Source organism: Zosterops lateralis (genome assembly GCF_965231275.1).
Source record: "Zosterops lateralis genome assembly, chromosome: 17".
Classification (NCBI taxonomy): Eukaryota; Metazoa; Chordata; class Aves; order Passeriformes; family Zosteropidae; genus Zosterops; species Zosterops lateralis.
Genome location: NC_139777.1, coordinates 2,014,549 through 2,037,163, shown reverse-complemented (window position 1 = coordinate 2,037,163; position 22,615 = coordinate 2,014,549). Strand labels below are relative to the sequence as shown.

General features: G+C 46.2%; 1 protein-coding gene across 1 annotated transcript in view; it reads right to left on the bottom strand.

Annotated features, from left to right (window-relative positions):
- NCOR2 (nuclear receptor corepressor 2) overlaps window positions 1-4,831 on the bottom strand; it is a gene marked incomplete at its 5' end in the record, with an annotated part of 157,478 nt that extends 152,647 nt beyond the window's left edge. Inside the window, one exon of the mRNA XM_083874116.1 lies at window positions 4,727-4,831. Within this exon, the coding sequence (XP_083730242.1) occupies window positions 4,727-4,831 (105 nt within the window). The remainder of the gene's footprint in view (window positions 1-4,726) is intronic.
- Window positions 4,832-22,615: the final 17,784 nt, after the last annotated feature.

Genomic DNA, 22,615 nt, shown 5'->3' with positions numbered 1-22,615 from the left:
GTCTCTGGTTCACACAGACAAGGAAGTTATTTATCATGGGCCAAAGCAAACGAGCCATGGGGCCGGGACGCTCCTGCACAAGGGCTGTTTTGCCAGTGGGGAGCTTAATGAAGGAACTACTGAGCTGCTCCCAGGCAGGAGAGGTGGCACAGGAAAAGCACAATGGTCTCAAAGCTGGAGCAGAGGAGTTGAGGAGGGCTTAAGCTCACCTCTCCATCCCAGATGAAGCTGTGTGCAGGTAATGGGGGCAAACAGCAGGAAGGAGGCAAAATAAGCTTCTTGTTTAGTAGGGAGGGCAAAAGTGCTCACAAAGGGGAATTCAAGTGATGATGGAGCACCAATTTCATATGAGTGTGTACACACCCCAAACCTACCAATCCCTAATCCTGCTTAGCATCTCTAGTACATAAAAGCACCCCAAAAGCAGAAGCTGTTTTGTCACAGAGGCTTCTGCTTGAGGACACCTTGTGTGCCCCAACCCCCAGCATTTCCAGCACCTGATATCACCCTCCTGGAAAGTCCAGCCTACATCCAAAGCCACACCATTCCTGCTCTGAAATACCAGGGCACTAACAGGAGCAGGAAACCTGGTAATGAGGTCACAACCAGAAACTGGATTCTCACAGGAGGAAAAGAGGGGAACCCTTCTGTTCCCAGGGAATATTGATCATGAAGAGGTTTTAAAAAGAAAGGGGGACGTGCACTACGTAAGAAAATTGATCTGTTTATAGAAAATATCTGCAGGTTGCCTGAAAATGAATATCCTTCATGGAAAAGTTTCCTTTGAGAGAGCATGAACTTTGGACACATTAGAAGGTTAAGAGCGTAAGTAATGTGTTTTTTCACCTTTAGCTAAAGGTCACGGAGCATTCAAACAATTCCTCTGGTTCCAAGCTGAACATGACAGAAGTCAACTGCGCACCCCAACATTACAGCTAATGAATATGGAAAACAGAAATGTTTTCCCTGCACTTTGGCCAAGAACCACTCCGTGCCCTTCCAGAGAAACTGCTGATTATTGGAGATTTCAGTTTTACTTCGAGAAAGTCAAACAAACCAGAACCTTTCCACTAAGCTTCCTTCTTCCCGTTAAAATCATGTTGACTTGTCAAAGCTTTTTGCAAGTCATTATCTACTAAGACAGAATTAAATCCACGGTCATTACAAAATTCAGCACCATTTTCACATCCAGCCTTCCCAAGAGCTGTTGGGACCAGCTATCTCCCAGTGAGGAGGAAGAGGAGGAAGACAGCTGAGTATGTTGCTTACCCTGCGGGAGAGCCTGTTTGCTGTGTCAGCCATTGAAGAGAGCTCAGTCTGGGTCAGACCCACGGGTTCACAGCCGTGCCCAAAGCTGGCAACCAAGAGTGAAACCAGACAACAAACAGCCTCACTCAACCGGTACTGGATCTCCTCTGCCAGCTCCAAACTCAGCAGTAGCTTGTGGAACATGCTGCTGGGAGGAGGTGCCCATATGTACAAAGCATATTTCTGTTTGTTTACTTGAAATACACTCTTTTTTCCCCCATTTTGTGGGATATTCCCTTGGGCTTTATAATAGGAGAAGAAAAATCCCTCAGCCTGCTCCCACTGCCTCCTGCCTCCTTCACAACATCCCCTCTCACTTGCCTCATCTGTGAAATCAAACAGCTGCAATCCTTTAAATCACTTTTCATAAAGTGTCTCCAAGCCTAAAATAATGTCACGGCTCATTTCTGAGCTCAGCATTCCTACCGCGCCGCATTTCCCTGGGTGCGACCGTCACAGTTGAGCTGTGATTATTTATTTATATTATAATAGCATTTGCAGCCCTGCTGTGCTCAGCCCTGCACACGCGCCCAGGAGGTGACCCAGGGCGTTTCCACCACCACCACCACCACCAGGATAAGGATCCCTGAGCTGACGAATTCCCAGCTCTCAGGGAAGGATGTCTTGGAACGCAACAAACCAGAACCAAAATTTAATTAGACGCAAGACATGTTAGTGTCGGGTTGGTTTTGGCCTCCCTTGGTTTCTTCCAAACAAGCTCTCACTGTGCAAACACACCCCATGACAAAACTGACCTGGCCAAGACATGCAAGCAAATACCGCTGACTTTTAATATTAAACAGCACAGCAACTTCAAAGGAGCTGGGCTCTCCTCTCCCAAGCAATCCCACCAGAGATCAGCCCCAGCCCCAGAGCCATGGCCAGGTTCCAGCTCACGGCGCCGCCGAGCAGGAGACACGTGTTTGTGAACAGCTGAGAGTGGCGGGGCAGATCATGCAGGGACACGCTTCCAGAAACACTCTGCCTACCCTCCCAGCACAGGTAAGGTGTGTTGGTTTGTGTGGGGCTGGCACACGTCTGCTCAGAGGAGTCTTCTGGCTTTCCATCCAAAAAAAATTCTCAGCTCGGACCTCTCCTGCGTCCAGACACCCGAAAGGTGTCGCGTTACTTTGGGTGATTACATGTGCCTGTAAAAATAGCTTCTAGAAGCCAATGCCAGCAACTTCTTCCAACATTAATACGACAGAATAAACCCAGTGTTCACTGCAGGCTGTAGAAACCCCCAGCTCCAGCCCACTGCAAACAACTGCCCTGCTCTGCTCATCCTGCTGTCGCAGCACTAAGGGGAAGCAGTTGGGATTTCACAGGAGAGAAGGGCTCAGCACCCCAAGGACAGGAGCCATTCACACTCTTTTAAAATCAGTCTCCACACTGCAGACTGAGGTTCCTTTGGTTTGCTTTTAAACCACAGTCTTGCAACAACTGCAGATCGTGCTCACCTGGTCGCATCCTCCTCCCGCTCGGGTTTCTGATAAAAAGAGAACTGGGATTTTCTTTTTGAGACAAATGCTTTTGGTTACGTTCCAGGCCCCAAACAAACACGCTCACACTGATGGAAGCAAAGCTCCCATAAATCGAACCAGGTCAGCGTGTCTCATACCCAGGATGAAAAGCTCCTTTGTGCAGCAGCACGCAGGCCCCGAGCGATGTAGATGAGCCAGCAAACGCAGCCAAGAGCTCGTCCCGCGCCCTCCTTAACGTTTCTATTTCAAAGCCTTTCCAATCTCCAGCTCTGCTCCCTGTGCCACACCGTTGAAACCAGGCAAAGAGGGCAAATGAGGGAATTTCACTGGCATTTCATGGGTTTCCAGGCTCTCAAGTCATACACTAAAACCAGCACAGACTGAATTTGACCGTTCAGTAGCTGTCACTGTCAAACGTAACCCTCAGACAAGGTCTCCTCCCCGACTTCCACCCCACTGTGACCCACCAAGAAGCAGCTCCAAAGACCCTTGGAAGTGTGAGCCATACTCCAGCACCTAATAAGATTCCTTTAAGCAGCCTGAGCTGACTAAAGCTGTTCCACTAAGAAGAGTTTCTTCCGTTAAAGGCTTAAACTGAAAACATTCACCCAGCCGGGATGAGCAAACACAGGCATGAGTGAGACAGCACAGAAAGGAGAGGCTGGATCCAGGTGAATTAACCTCTGTGAGTTCTGGTACAGTCAACAAGACAGAGCCAGAAAATAAAAAAAAGAACATCTCCAGCTTATGCCTTGATCCAAGAAGAGAAAAGATTAAAGGTCAAGACTAAGAGAGGGAGGAAAAAGGGGGGAAGGATAAAATGGAAAGCTCAGCAGCTCAGTTATCTTTTTGCTCCCCAGGAGAGCTGCATAAAGAGAGACAGGTCTGCTAACAGAGGGCAGGAGGCAGGTTCCCTCTCAGCAGTTTGCCTGGGAACCAGAAGAGCTCTCATGTGGGTGTGAGCAGCAATGACTGGGTTCCCTGGGAAGCAGTGAGCCCACACATAGAAGGGGATGGTCCCTCCCTTGTGATCCAGTGCCAGGGAAAGGCCATGCCAAAAGGGGCTGGAGGGCACCTGCTCCTGCTCCACAAGAAGGGTCAAACCTGCCCCTTTGCCCCCAGGCTGGATGCTGCACCCAACCAAGGGTGCTCTTCCCAGGAGGACAAACAGGACACAGTGCCCAGAAATGATGAGCCAGAGCCCATGAGCACCACCACAGCAAGTGCTTACGAAAAAGCTGGAAAGGGAGAGAAAAAACTGAAAGCACCATATGGAGAAACAAAAGAGGATCCCATGAGAGAGGAACAGTGAAATCCTGTACCACAGGCACGGAAATGGTCTGATTTCTCTGTAACAGCCGCATCCATGACCGGCACAGCTGAACCACTGCCCAGCACTGGGGACACCCACGTGGCTCCCACCCTGTGAGTGGACAGTGTGTGCAAATACCCTTTTGATTAGGGTGACAAAAACTTTCCTCCCATGGGCCTTTGCAGCCACGTGTTAATATTTCTTAGGTTTTGTTGCTTTTTTGGTTTGTTAAGTTTATGTCTGTTCAGCCTCACGTACCCTTCCCAGAACGTTGTTCTGTCCCTTGAACCCCACTGGGTTAATTTTGCTGCAGTGTTCCCCCAGTTTATATCTACCCCTTTGCACCACTTTTCCCCATCCTTATCAGACCCTGACCCTCAAGGACCACCCCTTTATCTGCCATACAACCCTGGATCCTTGGCCCCATTTTTCCTTTCATCCCCGGAACACATTCGAGGCCGTACCCACAACACAGACAACAAACAGCGCTCGGATTTCCAAATTTCAGATTTCCCCATCTCCTCGCCCTTTTCATCAGCAGAGTGCACCAGGCCCCCTGAGGCACAGGTCACCCTCAGGGACACACAGCAGCACAAACAGGGAAGGGAAGGCTGGTCCTTACCGCGTGCGGCCGGGCGATCTGCACCGGGTAGGACATGGCGTGCGGGGGGTAGCGCGGCTCGGCCGCCCGCCAGCTCTGCGTCACGGGCTGCGTGGAGCCAGACATGGCCAAAGAGCAGGGCACGGCGCCGGGGGCTGCTTCCAAATCACCAGCAAAGGATTAGGAGAGCCGAGAGCTCCTCTTCATTGTGTGTGTGCTCTCTGTGTTGTAGCTGGAAGGAAGGAGGAAAGCAAGAGGGTTAAAATTAAAAATCGTGGTCTTACGAGACAACCGAGCATCAGGCCTTGGGCCATCACCAAAACCTCAGTGCTCTCAGTGCAATTCCCCAGCAGCTCTGTTTTCCATCTGGCAAACTCCACTGCTAAGTATTTTTCTGTAGATTACTCCTATCATAGGAAGTTTGAATATAAGATTTTCCTAAATTTATCCCACCCAATTTCCTTGGAAAGCCTTCACCCACCACCAGCAGGACCAGGAAGCCGAACTGCCAGCTCTCTCTTTGGGTCCTGTTTGTCTCTAAGTCTCTTGAAGATGGTAATTTTTTTGCAGGGTGACTCAGTTTCCAAAAGCACAGCCTAGAAGTTTGGCATTTCAACACAAGCTCCAAAAAGGCACAAGGTCCCTCCCCAGCCCATCCCTTTCAACATCCCCACTCTCACACGTCCATGCTCTTCTTTCCAAGCTGTGGCCGCCTCTGCAGCTCCCTGATCTAACGACAGGAGGGACACCAGGCACTGACCTCACCTCCAGCTGTGCCCATCCACGAAGCTACAATAAAACCCAGGACTAAAGCATGTCACACACCTCCAGTGCCACCTGGATCAGCCCTTCTGACAGGGACCGAGTGCCAGAAAACACACCACAGCCCCGAGGGTATTTTCACAAACATCCCTGTCACCCACGCCTTCACTCCTGTACAACCTGTTGCAATTCCTTTAGCAGCTGCAACAAAATCAGGAAAACCAAGGAAGTGGGAAGGTGCCTCTTGGCTCCAAGCAGAGATTTACAAGTTACTTATAGATACTTCACACTGTTTGCTTGGTGATGATTTTAAGCCTCCTGTTTGAAGGTCTAAACGCTGCCCTTCATCGCTGTCAGTGTGAGGTGCACTAACTATTATTCTCAAATTACCAGTTAGTTACACAAGGCATAAATTGCCACTGCTGCCTGCCTGGGTCAGGAGATGTTATCAGGACTGATCCCAAGCAGGGACAGCCCCAGGTCCCTGGAACTCATTCCACATCCCACCCAACGCTGTGCACGCCTCCTCCCCAGCGCAGGTACGTGTTATGGATGGATTTGTGCAAGGTCTTTGGCAGGATCAAACTCTTCCAGCAGAACACCAGGAACAGCAAAGGAAACTTCCAGTGCTCCCAGCAGCCTCTCCCCACACTTGTGGTCTCTGTGCATGGGGAGCACAACCAGCCCCAGCCAACGCAATTTCAACTGAAACAGCAGTTGGCGTGTACAAAAACCAAAAAGGAGGTGGGAAAGAGGGGGGGGGAAAAGAATAAAGAAAGAGGAAGCTTTTCTTTTTGTATTTCTTTTCCCTTCTGTGAGACCACAGATGAGCCTGTGCTGATAAACCCCTTGCTATCTGCTGCAGGCAGGCACAGGGCTGCCTCCCTGGTTTGCTGGCACCAACACAGTCTCACAGCCAGAAATAAAACCAAACCAAGACAACGGTCCTGGGCAGCCAAGGCACGACAGACAGCCAGGGGAAAGGCAGACCAGGGAGGCCCTCTCATGCAGAGGTCAAATCTTACAGAAATCATCTTTTCAGTGAAGCCTAAGGATGACAGACACACAAAGACATCACCACGCTCCTGATGAGGATCAGGTGAGTCTCTCTGAAAAAGGTATTTTACCAAGTGACAAACAGAAAAAGACAAGGTTTAGCTCTCAAGGCAGGGTGCAAAGGGACAACCAGGTCCCTGCTGCTTTCAGCTCTCTCCCTGCACAAGAGCTGGGATTCCCCCCAGTCTGGACCCACACAGCCCTGCTGAGCCCCAGGGCACCTTACCTGCCACCCCAGGGAAGCACCGGTGACCTGGGAGCAGCCAGACCCTCATCCCAGTCCAGACAGGCTCCCCATGCAGGAGCCTGGCGTGCTCAGTGCAATCCACCCCGGGCAGGAAAGCCCCTGTGCATGTGGGGGAATTCACAGGCACCCAGAACAGGCGTAGTTATACTTCCAGTATGACTGTCCCACTTCCCCTCCTGCTTCCGACTGGATGGGATTTTAATCACTGATTCCCACCCCAGGCTGGGGGCTGTGCCAGGAGCATGTGGTTCAAAACCTGCTGTGCTCACCCTCCAGGGACACACCAGGGGACACTAGCACCCACCCAGGGGACACCAGCACCCACCCAGGGGACACCAGCACCCTCCCAACCCTTCCAAGTGCTGCTCTAGGGGCAAACCCTCCCTGCAGCTGCCAAGGACACGTGCATGGGGCTCTGGAGGGCTCCAAATGCTCAGAGGGATCTGCAGTAATTTAAGGTACTTTCCCAATAACAGATTTAAACTCGGACATTTTGGCTTGCAGCCACCTACAAGTTAATTAGCACATGTAAATATATATATACACACACACACACACACACATACACACACACACACTCCAACCCAGAGTCCCTGGCAGCTTTCAGCAAGCCAAGGCTTCCTGGAAGCACAGCAGGTAGACCTGACCATGCTGAGGCAGCTGTCTACAGTAAAAGAAATAGGATTTTTTTTTTATTTTTTTAAACTCTTCAGATCAGCAGTTCAGCTTAAAACACAGCACCAGGTGCAAAGCCACATGGTTTCGTGCTCTGTAACAATTTAAAAGCTTTTTTGCCTTGGTGTGCACAACTAAAAGAAAGTTAACTGTCTAGTAGAGGAATACAGACACAGAATGAAAACACAGGGGCCAACAAAACCATCCTGCACCAAGGCACAGTGTCTGTGAGCCATGTCCTGCATTAATCACAAACGAGCAGAAGCACAAAAGGATTTTTTTCTTTAACAAGGGCAGCAAAACACCTCTCCCTCTACTGAGGCTTCTTGTTAGAAGCCCTGCGGAAACAAAAATAAAAATCACAGGGTCCTTGCAAACAGGTGAGAAGCACCTTCTGTGCATTTCCACATCTGCAAACAGCAGGTCACCAGCAAGATCCCAGTGCAAGCACAAGGCCCTGGATGTTTCTGCCACAGTAGGACTCCAAAGGTCACCAAGGCACTGGGGCAGCTCCACAGATGCCTCAGATCACTGGGTGCAGCTGGGACACCACCAGGCCACCTCTTCCCAGCAAAACACACTGGGGTGCCTCCTCTTCCTCCTCCAAAACTCTTTATTAATTATTTTTAAGAGAGGAACACGAACAATAGGAATAGATTAGTGGAAGTTGAGAGAGAGAGTGCAGCCAGGCTCTTTAAATCTTTAAAATCAAACTGTTTAGTTCTTACTTTCTCAACTGATTTTGATGAAGAACAGACATTGTCTCACAGGAAAGGTATTTCCCCCCCCCAGTCAGAGTCTCCATCTGAGAGTGTTTTACCCATAGACCTGCATTAGCCATTACAGCACGAGGTACCAGGAGATTTATGGGCTCTGATTAGGAACAGGAGAAAGCTGGAGGTTATCACCAAAACCAGAATGAAGGCTACAACATGAACCTGCAGAGGAGGCGAGTGTCTGTGGAACCTCCTGTACCTGTTTATTTTCACCTGCTAAAAGACTCACAGGATTCTTTCCCCACTGCTGAAGCCTTTAAAACACCCCCATCCTCCCCCTGCCACCACCCTGCTGTGCTGTTCCTCCTCTTCACGTGCCATTTACCGTCTAAAATTGTTTCCCCATCACCTGTTCTCCCAATTCACACCACAAAAGCAGACTACAAGCCACAGCAAGTTGCTGCAGGCTGGCCCACATGCCACAGAGCTTTGCCCCAGCACCAGGCAGCTCCCAGCAGTGTCCCTGGGCTAATGGGGAGCTCCCAGCAGTGTCCCTGTGCTAAAGGAGTGCACAGCACTGGGCCAAGCACATTCACAGCCAAAAGAGGGGCACAACACCTTCCAGTCACCTCTGGATTCCCAGCCCACAACACAGGGCTGCACAGCTCCATCCTGGACCTTTACCACACCAAAGCCTACACTGATACAGGCAGGACCCTGCTAAAACCCTGCAGGTCTAAAAGAAGGGGTTTGCAATCAAATCCAGCTGCAAAAAAACCAAAAAGTAATTAACATCATTCAACGCACTTGTTGCTTTTCAAAGTTTCCTGATTTGTTCTGGACTCCTCAGGGAGAGCAGGATTCCCAGGTGAGGTCTCTGCCTTCCCTGACACAACACAAATATGGGCCAGTTGCTGTAATTACCCCGTGCCTTAGTTCATCTATCTTAAAGGTGAGAACAACAAGGCACTCCCAGCTCACAGAAAATACCGGTTCATCTGTTCTCAGAGAAGTTCTAAAGATCCCAATGAAAACACATGGCTCGAGTTCAAAATACACTTTTTTTTTTTTTTTTTTTTTTAAAGCAAGGACATGCTGAAATAAGATTAACAGAATATTTTATTTCCCAAGTCCAAAGTAATGTTACTCAACTTGTGGTCTACGGACCATGGATGGTCTACAGAAGACGTTAAGAGGCAGCCCACAAAATGACTACAAAACCCCTCATTAAAAGGCAAAAACTAGTACCAGCACACCACGCAGACATGGCAAATAAGAGAAATGCTGTTGGCACTCACCAGTGCATTTAACTGAAGAGTATTGACAACAAAGCTTGTATTTAATTACATTAAATGATGCAGTTTTTGGAAAAAACAACAAAGTCATCTTTAATCAAATGCTAAGTACATGACAATTTTCCTCCTCAAACAAGAAACAAAAGGTATATATCCTCCAGTCAACTCGTGTTATTTTGAAATAGAAGTTAAGGAGATCTTTGTAATGATGCTTAATTAATACTGAGCTGTTATATCCACCTCCAAGAGTCCAACCAACCTAAAAAACCCCAGCACCCAGCTGTGTGTGGCACAGAGGAGTGCACTGTTCACTGGCCTCCACCCCACTGACGTGCAGCTCTAGATCAAAACCAGACCTGAAAAGCAGCTAAGAGATTTACTCTCTCTTGCTTTAAAGGGCTAGTGGAAGCAGAAATAATTAAGACGCGATGAAAATGAGTAGAGAGACGTTCCTAAGAAATGCACCACCACCACATAACGTTAATGGATTTGTCTAATCAATATGTGCATGAAATTTTCTTGGAAGACAGTTGACATTATACACAAATATTTGTATGTACTGTATCTATGAAGCCCTTTCAAGAGGGGAAGCAGGCTGTCTGCCACAAATTTAGGGCTCTATTCAGAACAACAAAGACGACAATGTCAATGTCTGCAGCCCGGGAATCCACAGTTCAATCACAGCAGAGCACAGAGGTTTTACATTAACATTGCAGCACGAGGTCAACAGGAAAGATCAGGCACATCCTGAGCTCTGTGGCATGAAAGAGAAGTTATTTCAACTCCAGGGATCAAGGCTTGTACCTGCATGTGATCCTAAAACATTTTCCTTGCTTTGGAGGAGTACAGAAGCCAAGCCAGACTGGCAGCACTCTGCACATGATGGTCAGACCCTAAAATTTCCCAGCAGCTCCTGCAACATCAATACCCAAAACAGCTCTTGTCCAATTCCCTGCTGGCAGAGCTCTCCTCCCTCTTTTGTCCAGATGACTTCTGAACTAGATATTTTTCCTTGCCTGACCAATGGTGTGGATGCACAAGCAATTACAGCAGCAGATCTGGGGGAAGAAGGGACCTTGCAGCACCACGACAGAGTTGCTCAGAGCAGGGTGTTGCCTTTGTAAGAAGGTACAACCGGTCCCTAAGGCCATGGAGGGGATGTCAGAAGCTCAGGAGCTGAAGTCTCTCTCTCATCCTGGTTTGCTGTCTCATAGCTGCAATCAGGCTGCATCAGCTCTCCCAGCCACAGCATGGCTCCACACAGAACCGGTTCCAAGCCCCGATGAAAGATGACTTCTCTGCCTTGCTCCTATCACTGCCCAAAGCCACAGAGCAGGATTTGCCACTTGTATTTCTCCTTTTCAATCTTTCCAAGCTATTTTGGGCATGGGACCCACATTTAGCTCTGCCCCAAGATAACCTTTGCCAGCATTTGTGTACAGACCTTGGCACTGCAGCGGCGCAGAGCAAGGTCAGAGCATTGGATTCTGCCAGCCCCATTCCCAGTAGCATTTCGAAAAGCAGGTTTGCTAGGCCAGCTGCTCCCAGCCTGACGCTTCTGGAAAGGACATGCTGACTGTGCACTGTGATTCCTGTCCCTGACAGCCCTTGCTCAGACCCCAACCCACAGAGGGAGGATCTGATTCCCCAAGAGCCGACGAGACATCTGTGCACCCGCCCCAGCGCTCCTCCTTGTCAGGGGAGCACTTGCAGGGGATTTCACATGCTTTAAATACATCTCAGCCCGCAGCAGAGGGGCTGCAAGTGACCTTGTGATGGTTCCCAAAGGGACATGTATGTACTTAAAAGAACAAGACTGACCCATTTCTCTTTGCAGGAGCACTTGGTCATCAATCCCCAGCTGCAGGGACATTGTCTTATTAAAATGCACAAGCCACACACCAAGTGCCAGCCTGGCCATGGCTCCAGCCTCAGGTCAGCATCAAACACGGCTGGTTTGAACCTCTACTTTTCAAATCCAGTCCTAACGTGCTTCTTTTCCTTTAGCCTCCCTATTCCCATTGTTGGATTCCCCCCTTTTGACACCATCCAAACAACACGAGCACCTCCCGACTTTGCAGTTGAGACTGGTAAACCACGCAGACAACGCATGGCTCTTTGAGCAGCGAGCCTGTCAGCAGGGACAGTGATGGCAGAGCTGCTCCTGTTATGCAACAGCATCGTTGCTCCTGTGCCAAGGCACCCAGAGCCCTGCAAACCCATTCCCAGGCTGCTCCCAGGGAAGTGGGGACAGCCAGCACACACAAGGGGCCACACGCAACCCCACAGCTCCCGACTGCCAGCTGCAGCCTAAATGCCCAAAAGGGACACTTCAAGTAATTAAAGATAGTGACAAGGAACAGTGAAACAGAAACCCCACACTGTAAAAAGAAAAAAAAAAAAAAAAAAAAAAAAAAGAGGGGGGGAGGTGGGATTTGGATCCGTGCACAGGCCATTCATGGAACAAAGGAGTTATTTTTAAGTCCGGGCTGGAAATAGAAAACAAATTAGACCATGCAAGGCCTTTGTTGAAGATGATCTGCAAAGACAAATGGAAACGCCTGGAGAGGAAATTAAAAAAAAAACTAAACATGAAACCACCCGGGCACTGGGACTGCAAAGGGAAACAGGGCAGGGGACTGGAGAAGGAAAGGAAAGGAGTGACAATCAGATGCCAAAAAGGAGACAGATAAGAAAACCAGTGCAGGACAGCAAAAGCAGACTAACAGAACTTACTGGCAAAACCCCAGGGATGGAAAAACTGCTGAAAATGCCCCATTTTGTGGTGGAAACCCACCCCAAAGTTCCAGATACAGAAATGCAAGAGTTGAAACTAAAAAGCACATCTGCTGGGGCAAGATGGGCTGTGCAAAGGAGCAAACCAAACCCTCCTCCTCTTCTGCCCAACCCCCTGTCTGGCAACCTAGCATGCTGCAATATTCACTGTTATATGTGTGTATTATAAAATTGGCTTTTCGCAAGATGTGTGCTATATGATTAATAACATAGTAAGGATATTAAGGATATAAGTTTATTTCTGCTATTGGTAAGACTAGATATAAAGGGAGTAGTTGATGTGGCAGCTGCTTGAACTGTCTGTTTGGTTGGGATAACATCCAGTGAACATGTAAAGAAGACTCTGCTACTGATAACACCAAGTATCAGCATCTACCACCCGCAGAAAGCACGGACCAAGGCCCAAGCTGGACGCGATAACAAGGACACAGCCACGAAACACGCATGCTCTAAAAAGGCGGACCCAAGGAGGGACCATGCAGGGCAGTTCCTGGAATATGGAAACTAGTTTATGGAATTTCATATATCGATATAACGAAAAGGGTATTTAACGAGTGTCTCTGAGAAAGCAAGGTGTGGACTTGGCTGAGTGCCAAGTCACCCGGCCGGCCGTTTTTGGTTTTTTCTTATCTCCTAATTGTCTTAATTATTTTATTAAACATATTCCTTAAAATTTACTAAAAAGTGAACCTCGTTTTTCACAATTTGGGGGCTCTTGCCGGGATATACCTCGACCCTGAAACCCCAGGAAAAGCAGAGTGAGGGAGGCGCCCCGCCTGGGTTTTTGGCGGCCCAAAACTTTGTTTTTCCTGGTGAGAATTGGGGATTGCAGGTAAACATCCAAAGAGACAAGCAAGGAGAAAGAAAAAAGCAAGTAAGGAAAAGGGAAAAGGCTCCCTAAAACTGCAGTATTTTTGCTCCATAAAAACCTCGTGCACGAAGAACCTGAGGAAGAAAATGGTTGTGAGTAATTCTCAGGGGAGCGGGTTAAAAGGGGGGTCTGTGTGCTGTGTGAATGGGACACTGGCTGGATACCCCAGACTGGTGAAGTGAGTGTGGTGTGGCTTCTCATGCTGTTCGTTATCTCGCAAGGGAAACGGCTAGCACAGAGGTGAAGCAAAAGATAAAAAGTGTGAATGCGACCCCCGAGTGATTGGGACGGGATCCCAGAGGAAAGAGGGGTTGTAAAAAACCCCGGGTGGCTGGGACGGTCCCAGGGAGGGGTTGGACCCTCAGGAAGGGAGCCGATAGTTTTCCTATACAACCCACTGGGAAAACGGGATACTGGGGGGGGGAAACGTTTGAACCCCCTGGTCTGGGACGGGGTCCCAGGAAAAGGGGCTGGAGCCCTTAAAGGAAGAGAGCAAAGGACACCTAGACTTGCTGCTGAATTAAAAGGGTTACGTAAGACCCAAGAGCATTTAGGGTTTGGCCAAATATAGGTATTTTGGGGTTTTTGCCAGATTGAGGATAGAAACACAAAAAAGCCTTGCAGGTGTAAGGTCCAAGACACCTGGGCTTTGGAAAAGGCTGCCAGGTTGAGGAATACTAAAGGCTTGAAAAGTGTGATAATCTAAGAACATCTGGGGGTTAGTCAAATACCTATGAGTAAAAACTAACAATTTTTTTTTTAAAAAAGGGTACCAATCTTTTTGTGTTGTCTTTGTGTAAGTGGAAGTAAGTGCAGCTGAAGAGGTGTGATTGTTGTGGAGTTTATTTGTGTTAAAGAAGTGAATTGTTGAAACGGTTAAAATGTCTGAATGGAAAAGGGGGAACTGCAAGGGAATTAATGAAGAATTCAAGTTCAAGAGGGCTGTCTAAAAAGAGAATTGGTGCAGTTTTGCAGATTAATGGGGAAATTAATTTTGAAGAGTTTTTATTGTTGTTGTTATTGTTGTTCTTGAGTGAATGTATGTGTAATATAGACTGCTGAAGTAAAATAGGAGTTTTTGTTTTGAAAGATAGAGTATGCAGCACATGGTGCTGTGCTGCTGAGCTGATGAGTTTTCTGTGCCTCGGGGGAAAAAGGGAGGGGGTGGTGTTCGGGCTGTTGGATGGCAGAGAGGAGACCAGGCAGTGACTGGATGGAATCCTGAAGGTGGGACAGAAGCTTGGAGAGTCTTATGTTAGAGGTCTTGAAAGGTTTTTTGAGAATTTTGGAAATTCTTAGAGGTCTTAGAAGTTGTTTTTGTTTGGTTTGGTTTTTGTTTTTTGGGAGTGCATTGAAATTGCCTAAAGAGATAGCTATAAGACATCAAATGCTGGGGGGTGACCTCAGAAATAGGAAGGAATAGTTTTAATGGAACAGGAGATTGGAGTCAAAAGAGTTGTGAGAGTTCTGGTGTTTGATAAGAAGGAATTAGAAGAAGAAGGAATTATGGATGAAATTAGATCTTTTGTTATTGGGAATTTTTTTAAACAAAATTAATGCTCAAATGCCATGAGTAAAATGTATGTTGGGAGTCCAGATGCAACCCAGATTGGAACCTGAAAGTAACACCCTATGAGATAATGTTTAAATTATGAAATAAAGAGAAATTAATGTTAAAAGGGTATAGCTTTACAATTGCAAAAATGGGAGAGGAAGTTCTTTAACCCCACAGTGGGAAGATGCTTTTTCAGGTATTGCAGGCCACTGAAGCTGCGGTATGGCTGAAAAACTAAAGCTGCAAGTTTTAAATCAACGTCAGCAAAATCAAGAGACCGGTGTGAGAACCCAAGAATGAACTGTAGCATCTAAACCAGGTGATACAAAGTTGAATTTTAAACAGAGCTGAGTGGTCATGAACTGGAAAAGACTCAAGTAAATTTGGAAGTTTTGGACAAAGGACTTTCTCTGTTTTACTTCTCTGCATAACACCTAAAAATCAGTCCGGTCTGTCAAATGCTACCTCTGTTTCTTCACAGCTACAAAGGAAATGGACTTTCAAGTAATTCTAGTGTGGGGAGTTGAAATTGAAATATGTAATATTGGTTTTTTTTTGAAAGTGTTTATGTCACTCCACTGTATAATATTGCAGGTACATGAAAATCACAAGAAGAAGACGGGCTCCATATCCCTAACATTTTGGCTAATTTATTTTAGGTTTTATATCTTACAGAACAAACAATATGTTTTTGCTTCTTTTATTTTTTCTATTTTTGTGTGTGTTTAAGGTACTTCTTTCATACTAACTTAAAGACATTTTATTACTTATTAATCTGTTTTGTTTAAAGAAGGAGGGCAGAGAAGAGCGCCTATGTGAAATACCAAGAGGATATGTTAGTGCTCACAAAATATAGGGTGAACTACTACCCGGCAGAGTGGGAACTAAGGAAAGAGTTTTCAACTAAACTGGTACTGTGTCAAAGTTAATACAGGAGCTGTGATTCCTTTGTGTACACACACAACATTTGTAACCAATACAGGACATTCTTCAGTTACGCTGGCAGCGTTGTCCCCACAACAAGGTACAGATAATTACTGATAGAAATCTAGTTCTGTCAGGTTTATTCTCAAGAGCAAATTTTTCTTCTACTATTTAGAAGTCATGAGAAGGGATATAAAGATTTGCTCTTCAAGTGGGTGGATCAAAAATAATTTAAGGTACTAATTATATAACTTTATAAGGTGGAAAAACTTTGTCATTCGCCTCTTAGACAGAGGTTGAGATGTAGATATTGGTTGAGAAGTTTTTTTTGTTGTTTGTTTGTTTTTTTTTCTTTTTCTATGGGCAGTTCTTTGTGTGTCTTTGTTAAGAAACTTTTGAAAGTGTTTTGGTTTTTTTATATAAGAAGATGTCAGATTTTCTTGTGAAATATAAGGAGAGATAGTATGAATGACAAGATACTTGCTGCTTGGAAATATTATTGTGGTATATGCAAAATTTTTCTAGTAGTTTCATTTATTTCCCTGCTTGATAAATTACTATAAATTTTGCAGAAACTGTTTTGGAAGGGTTTGTTTTTTGGTTTTTTTCTTAGTTTTCCAGCTGGCTGCAGATGAGACCTAGCTCACAAAACTGGTGGTGTTGATTGTCAAAGGGGGTTCTTATCGAAGTTTCTAAGGAGTATCTAATCTTTCAAATCAATGCATGTCAAATTGAGTGAGTGTGTTTGCCTTAGATAGAAATAAATCCTATAGTGTATGTACCTTTTTAAGTTCTCCTAAATAGTGAAGGAAAATCTTCTAGAATAGCAAGAATTCCTTGTCTTCCTGCCCTAAGAATAGGCTGAGCAGAGGATTGGCCCAACAGAAACCTTCAATATGATAAAACTCTAACATCAGAAGGGGTAAAAGAAGTTTCTGTTGTTTTTTGTTGGTTTTTTTCTCTTCTTTCTCCTTTTCACTCTGTAGTTTAAGTTATTTTTTGTTGAGTAAATTTTTTTCTCTCTTTAAATTTCTTTTTAACCTGTCCCTCAATCCTAGTTACAGTTAAAAGGTGGAAGCTTTCAAAAATTAAACGGTAGCAGAAGTGATTCCTCAGAGAGGAAGATGACACCCTAATTTCAGTAAAATGATCATGTGGAAAAATCACAGTACATGGAATAGCTGAACTAAAGATGCAGTTTTACTCAAAGTGCAGCTATGGCCAGCATAATTAATTGTCAGTTCTAAAAAGGCTTTGCAGCTGGCCTTTGGATTAAAAGACTTTACTGCCTTTTAGTGATGCATGTGTACATATATCCCAGTAAATGGGGATTACCAGTGCCTGTTGAGTGGGAAATACCTGAGGAACAGTGGAGAGAATTACGGTTAAAAAAAAAAAAAAGTCAAAGGCAATTTGTCTGAAAACTAACAAACAAACAACCAAAAAGAATTAACAAGGAAATAGAGGGCAAGACTGGGTTGGCCGCTGTACTTGCCACCAAGAAGATCATATACTCCTGCTGTGGGTAGCAACCCCATAGGCATGGAGGGTGGAGGTATAAGCCATACCAGACCTCTGTTATTCCTTTTTCTGTCACTTCACTTATTCTTTGTCTTTTGCCTTAAAGGATATTGGCAAAATCATGCTACAGATACTATTGAAAGTCCTATATGAAAAGACACCGAGGTTCCTTTCTTATTACACATACCCGTATCGACAGTCACTGTTATAACCCATCCAAATTAGATAGTTGTATTCATAATTGGGAAAATATTAAATTGTGGAAAACTTAAGAACCAGTGGTGACTGGTTGGAAAGTAAGTGTCTATAAGAGGAATAATGGAAGCTAGAAAACAAGGAATATGGCTCAAAGCCAAATTAATTATAAAAAAAGAAGAGGTGGGGTTTGTTATATGTGTGTATTATAAAATTGGCTTTTCGCAAGATGTGTGCTATATGATTAATAACATAGTAAGGATATTAAGGATATAAGTTTATTTCTGCTATTGGTAAGACTAGATATAAAGGGAGTAGTTGATGTGGCAGCTGCTTGAACTGTCTGTTTGGTTGGGATAACATCCAGTGAACATGTAAAGAAGACTCTGCTACTGATAACACCAAGTATCAGCATCTACCACCCGCAGAAAGCACGGACCAAGGCCCAAGCTGGACGCGATAACAAGGACACAGCCACGAAACACGCATGCTCTAAAAAGGCGGACCCAAGGAGGGACCATGCAGGGCAGTTCCTGGAATATGGAAACTAGTTTATGGAATTTCATATATCGATATAACGAAAAGGGTATTTAACGAGTGTCTCTGAGAAAGCAAGGTGTGGACTTGGCTGAGTGCCAAGTCACCCGGCCGGCCGTTTTTGGTTTTTTCTTATCTCCTAATTGTCTTAATTATTTTATTAAACATATTCCTTAAAATTTACTAAAAAGTGAACCTCGTTTTTCACATTCACCCTGTGCTGCCACATCCACCTGGGACAGGATCCAGGCAATTTTAACCATGGTGCAAGTGCAGACAGCCTGTTCCAGGGCACAGCTCCTTCTCTCCCCACTTCCAGAGCCCATTTCTCTCTCTCCCCTGCTCACACTTCACACCATCTTCCCCACTTCAGCTACCCCCCTTCTTACATTAAACACGGACTTAAACGCTGGAACTGTTACGCAGTTCTAATCTCAGTTGAATAAACACACACCAGCAAGTTTTAAATCAAAAAAAAAAAAAAAAAACCCACGCAATTCCTTGCTGACAATGATACTGTAAGCATATGGCAATTTCAGCCACACTCCCAAGTGCATTAAACAGCACATTAACAACCGTCGCTGTAACAACACATCACCTCTGCGTCCACTTGCTGCTCCCAGGAGCTCACCTAAAGCCCAGGCTGCCCAGACAAACAAGGCTTTTAAAATGCAAGGCAGATTACGAGGCACCTGCGAGATTTATTTATATATATTTTTTTCACAGAATACGCTGCTCGTTTGATTTTCAAACCCTTCAGTTCATGTTGCTAAAGAGACAGGTCCTCTGATGTCTCGGGCACGTTCATGAAAGAGAGGGGAGGCATCTCCTCCAGATCCTTTTGTTGAACAAATTACTCAGCTCAGGAGTGACATTTTCGGTTATTTACATCCTGAATAAAGAAGGGAAATTCATTTTCTGGAGTTCCTAAGATAAGTTCTTTGAGGCAGATTGTACCACTAAACATTTTCTCCTTTCGCACGTTCCCAATTTTCAAAGGCGACAAAACATCTTTGCCTTCTAAATTATTCCTTTTCTTTCATGATCCTCTAATGATTCAGGAGTCTAAACTTCACACGAGGATCTTTGAAGAGCACCAACTGCCAGCATAAAAGCTGAACTATTATGACAAACTGCACAATTTAATGCCTCCCTAGGAAGACACGTGCAAAGGAACAGAATTACCCTGGGGAACCGAAACGAAGCCTGCAAATAAATTAAATGACCTGTAAACCAAGGCACTCAAAAATATATGAGATGCAATGCAACTGTGCCATAAAATATCACTGAAGGATGGAGTCTTTTGGGAGAAGAGCTGTTTTAAACTAACCCTGGTTTTCACTGCAGTTGTTCCACATGCTCAGCACACCCCTGCACCCCAAACTCCAGATGGGAACTGAGGTAACACCACCTCAGCCACTTGTGATGGTCTGTCAAATTCCAGCTCTGAACCCTCCCCTAGGCCTTCCTCCTAATATCCTCCAGGTAATTACTAGCAGATAGAGTCAATTTTCAGCCCAGGTTAATAACTGAATTCCTGCTATTTGTTCCTGCACATTGCTGCTGCTTTCATTTCTCCCCAGGAACACTGATGAGGAGTTCTGGCTCACTGGTGGCCCAGAGAAAGGAGCTGCTCATTAGTTCGCAGCACATCAGTCGGACAGACAGGTCCAAGTGGTAGCAGCCATTAATTGGCTATGTTCTGCTTTTCTTGTCTAGGTAATTAATAGCTTCTAGACAGAAAGTCAAAGTCTCTCTAGAGGCACCAAAAAATTCCAATGTTTGCACACAATGAGGACAATTTGCAGTGAGGGAAGGGGAGCAGGAGAACATCACCTCCACTTCCTCCTCCTCCTCCATCCCCTTGTCAAAAATACCCTGTAGATAAACCACAGCCCTGTGCCTGGACTGCAGACTGCAGCAAACCTGTTCTGAATCCACAGAGGAGTCTTACCCTGAAAAGAAGGAAAGGCTCGCACAGCTCCAGCTCCCTCCAGCTTCACTCCAAGGCAAACGGCACTTTGCAGGAGCCAGGCTTTGGGTTATGTTTCTAGAGACAGGCTTACAAAACAGATGGGGATTCCTGATGTGTTTAATAACTGAACTCGTGCAAGTGGGCAAACAGGATTTCAGTGCTTCCCTGCCAAGCTCAGTCCTGCTGACAACAAGCTGTCCAAAGCTGTCAGTCACTCCCCAGCAGATCAGGAGTCCTGCCTTGGTGATCAGGACACTTCTTCAACTGCAGCCTGGTCAGACCTTTTGTCATTTGCCTCTCCTGGGCTCGGGGTGGTGGTTTTCAGCCTGTCATTTACAGGTTTCTGGGAGCCTGGGAGGACTAGTTTGCAGGAGTCCTTGAAAGGTGACTGTAATTCATGCTACACAGACGAGATATCCTGAAGTGTCTGCTTTTCCAGGGAAAAGCAATGAGCACTGGGGTCAGAAGACTCTGGTGTCCCTGCCCCGTCACATGGGAGGGAGGGGAGACTTTTGCTTTGTTTGCTGGCAAAATGCCCAGTCCCTGGGCTATCAGTCCATCCTGTTTAGCAATTGCTGAACTCAAAGCTATTTAGTAATAATAATTAATAACTACTTAACTACCCCTGAGCTGCCAATGTCAAGCTGTTCCTAAAATGAGTCACTGGCCCAATTTGCTGCTGCCACTGTGCAGGCACAAGCAGGTACCACCTGTCCCAGGGCCAAGGTTCCAAAGGGCTTCTCACCCTCCAACCTATCAGCCATGGAACAGAAGCAAAACCACGAGGGAAACGTGTGACACAAAGCAATGGGCAGCACAGCTCCTGGGCAAACAGCAGCTCTATCCTCGAGTCACTGAACTCAGACCAAGAGCACTGGGAAATGCCAGCAGAGGAAATAGGAGAGCCACAGTCTCAAGGTCAAATAGTGCTTTTGTGGAGCTATAGAAACAAATTACGGCATAATAATCTTTCCAGAGTCCATCTGGGAGGTACTTAAGGATGCTTCCCAGTACTCTCATGCATTGAGCTAATAACCTTGATGAAGGCCTCAGATTTAAACTGAAGATGAACGTTTGTCACGCACAGCTGGAAGAGACACAGAGTCCAAAATTGTCTCTGCTGAGGCAACGAGTTTCCCGTGGTATCAAGTTGAAACAGGGCAGCTTAGACAGGGATAACTAAGACGATTATTGTCCCCAAATCTCCAGGACTTCTGCTTGGGCAGTTGAGCTGCTCACGAGACAACTGCCTTTAACAACCCTGCTGCTTTACTGGGAGCAGCCAATGATGCTGGATTTCACTGAGAATAGCTGTGGTGCCTGTAAGTGCCTTCCCACTGCTCCTGCAAAGCCTCTGATCCCACCCAGGGAACACAAATCCAACCAAAAAAAGAACAAAAATGAAGCTAAATGCTTTTTAAATAGCCAAGAGGCACACACAGCACTCCAGGTGTAAAGCAGTCACACCAGGGTTACTCCTCTGGGAGTAACTGCACAGCTGGGCAGTGTGTGTGTGCTCCTGGGGCTCTCTGGCACGAGAAAGTCCTTCTTTGTCCATCTTTGGAGCTGCAATTCCAGAAGAATTCACACCAGTGGGCACTGATTACAGCTTGGTAGGCACAGACACGCCACTTCAAACTGGAGAAACAGCAAGTTTCCATCTTTGGGATAACTCTGCAGCTTTTAAGTTGTCCAGGAACAGTTGTACAGGAATTTTTATGGATGAACACAGCACACACACACATCGTGAAGCTCTTGTTGCATGCTTTACTCAGGAAATTCAGTCTGCTTTAATACAAAACACTTGACCACAATTTCAACCAATGGAAGAGCTGCCTATCCTTCAAAAGGAGCAATGTCATCCTCCCAGCAGTTGGGAAATAGCAGGTTTCCCACACAATCACTGCCAGACTCTCCCAGCACTTCCAGAGCCTTCCAGCAGTGGCTCCACACAGCTCAGAGGTGCAGGACAGAGATGACCCAGGTGGAAGGTTGTTGACTGATTTAGGCAGGCAGGGTAGGGAGTTCCTTAGTCCTCCTCCCACAGCTCTGGTTTAAGGGGTGTGGAATGACTTAATTATGCCCCTCAAGGCAGGAAGAAGTGGCTTGTCTTTAAATACTCGAACTTTTATTGAGTTAACGAGTTTTAACAAGGTCAAGGCTTGAACAGTAAACTCTTACCCAAAAGGGAATTTGCTGTTTCCCCTCTCGCAATTCATTAGTGTCCCCCCACAGTTTATTTCTTATCCCTGGGTAAAAGAGGTAAACTTTACAGAAAGAGAAAAAAATCAAGGAAAGAAAATATTTGAGCAGTTAGATAGGGTAAATAAACCTCAATTTTCTTCATTCTATCACCACGACCAAGAGAAGCACCTGGCATTCTACACAACACCCAAACACACCACCTTGGAGGGAGCCACAGGCAGAGAGGGCACCCTCATCTATCACCTCCTGCCCAGAGTAGGGGTAAGCTCTGGGAAACCCCCTCTGTTCAAACCACTGTGGTCTCTGCAGTGCAAACAGCTGCAGAACAGCTGGCTGGGAACTGAACAATGGGCTCAGGCCACTGGAGCCGACCCCTTCTCCCTCCGTTTCCTACGGCGTGGCCGGTTGCCCAGGAGTAGGAAATCTGCAGAAACAAACACACAAATCTTGCAGACAGATGCTGGAGGTAAAGAAATGAATGCTGAACTGTTTAGTAACATGGAAGGAGAAATATTAATTGCAGCCTTCCACAAAACCACCTCCCTGCTCCCCAGCCCAAGCCTGGAAAAGGCTTCTCGGT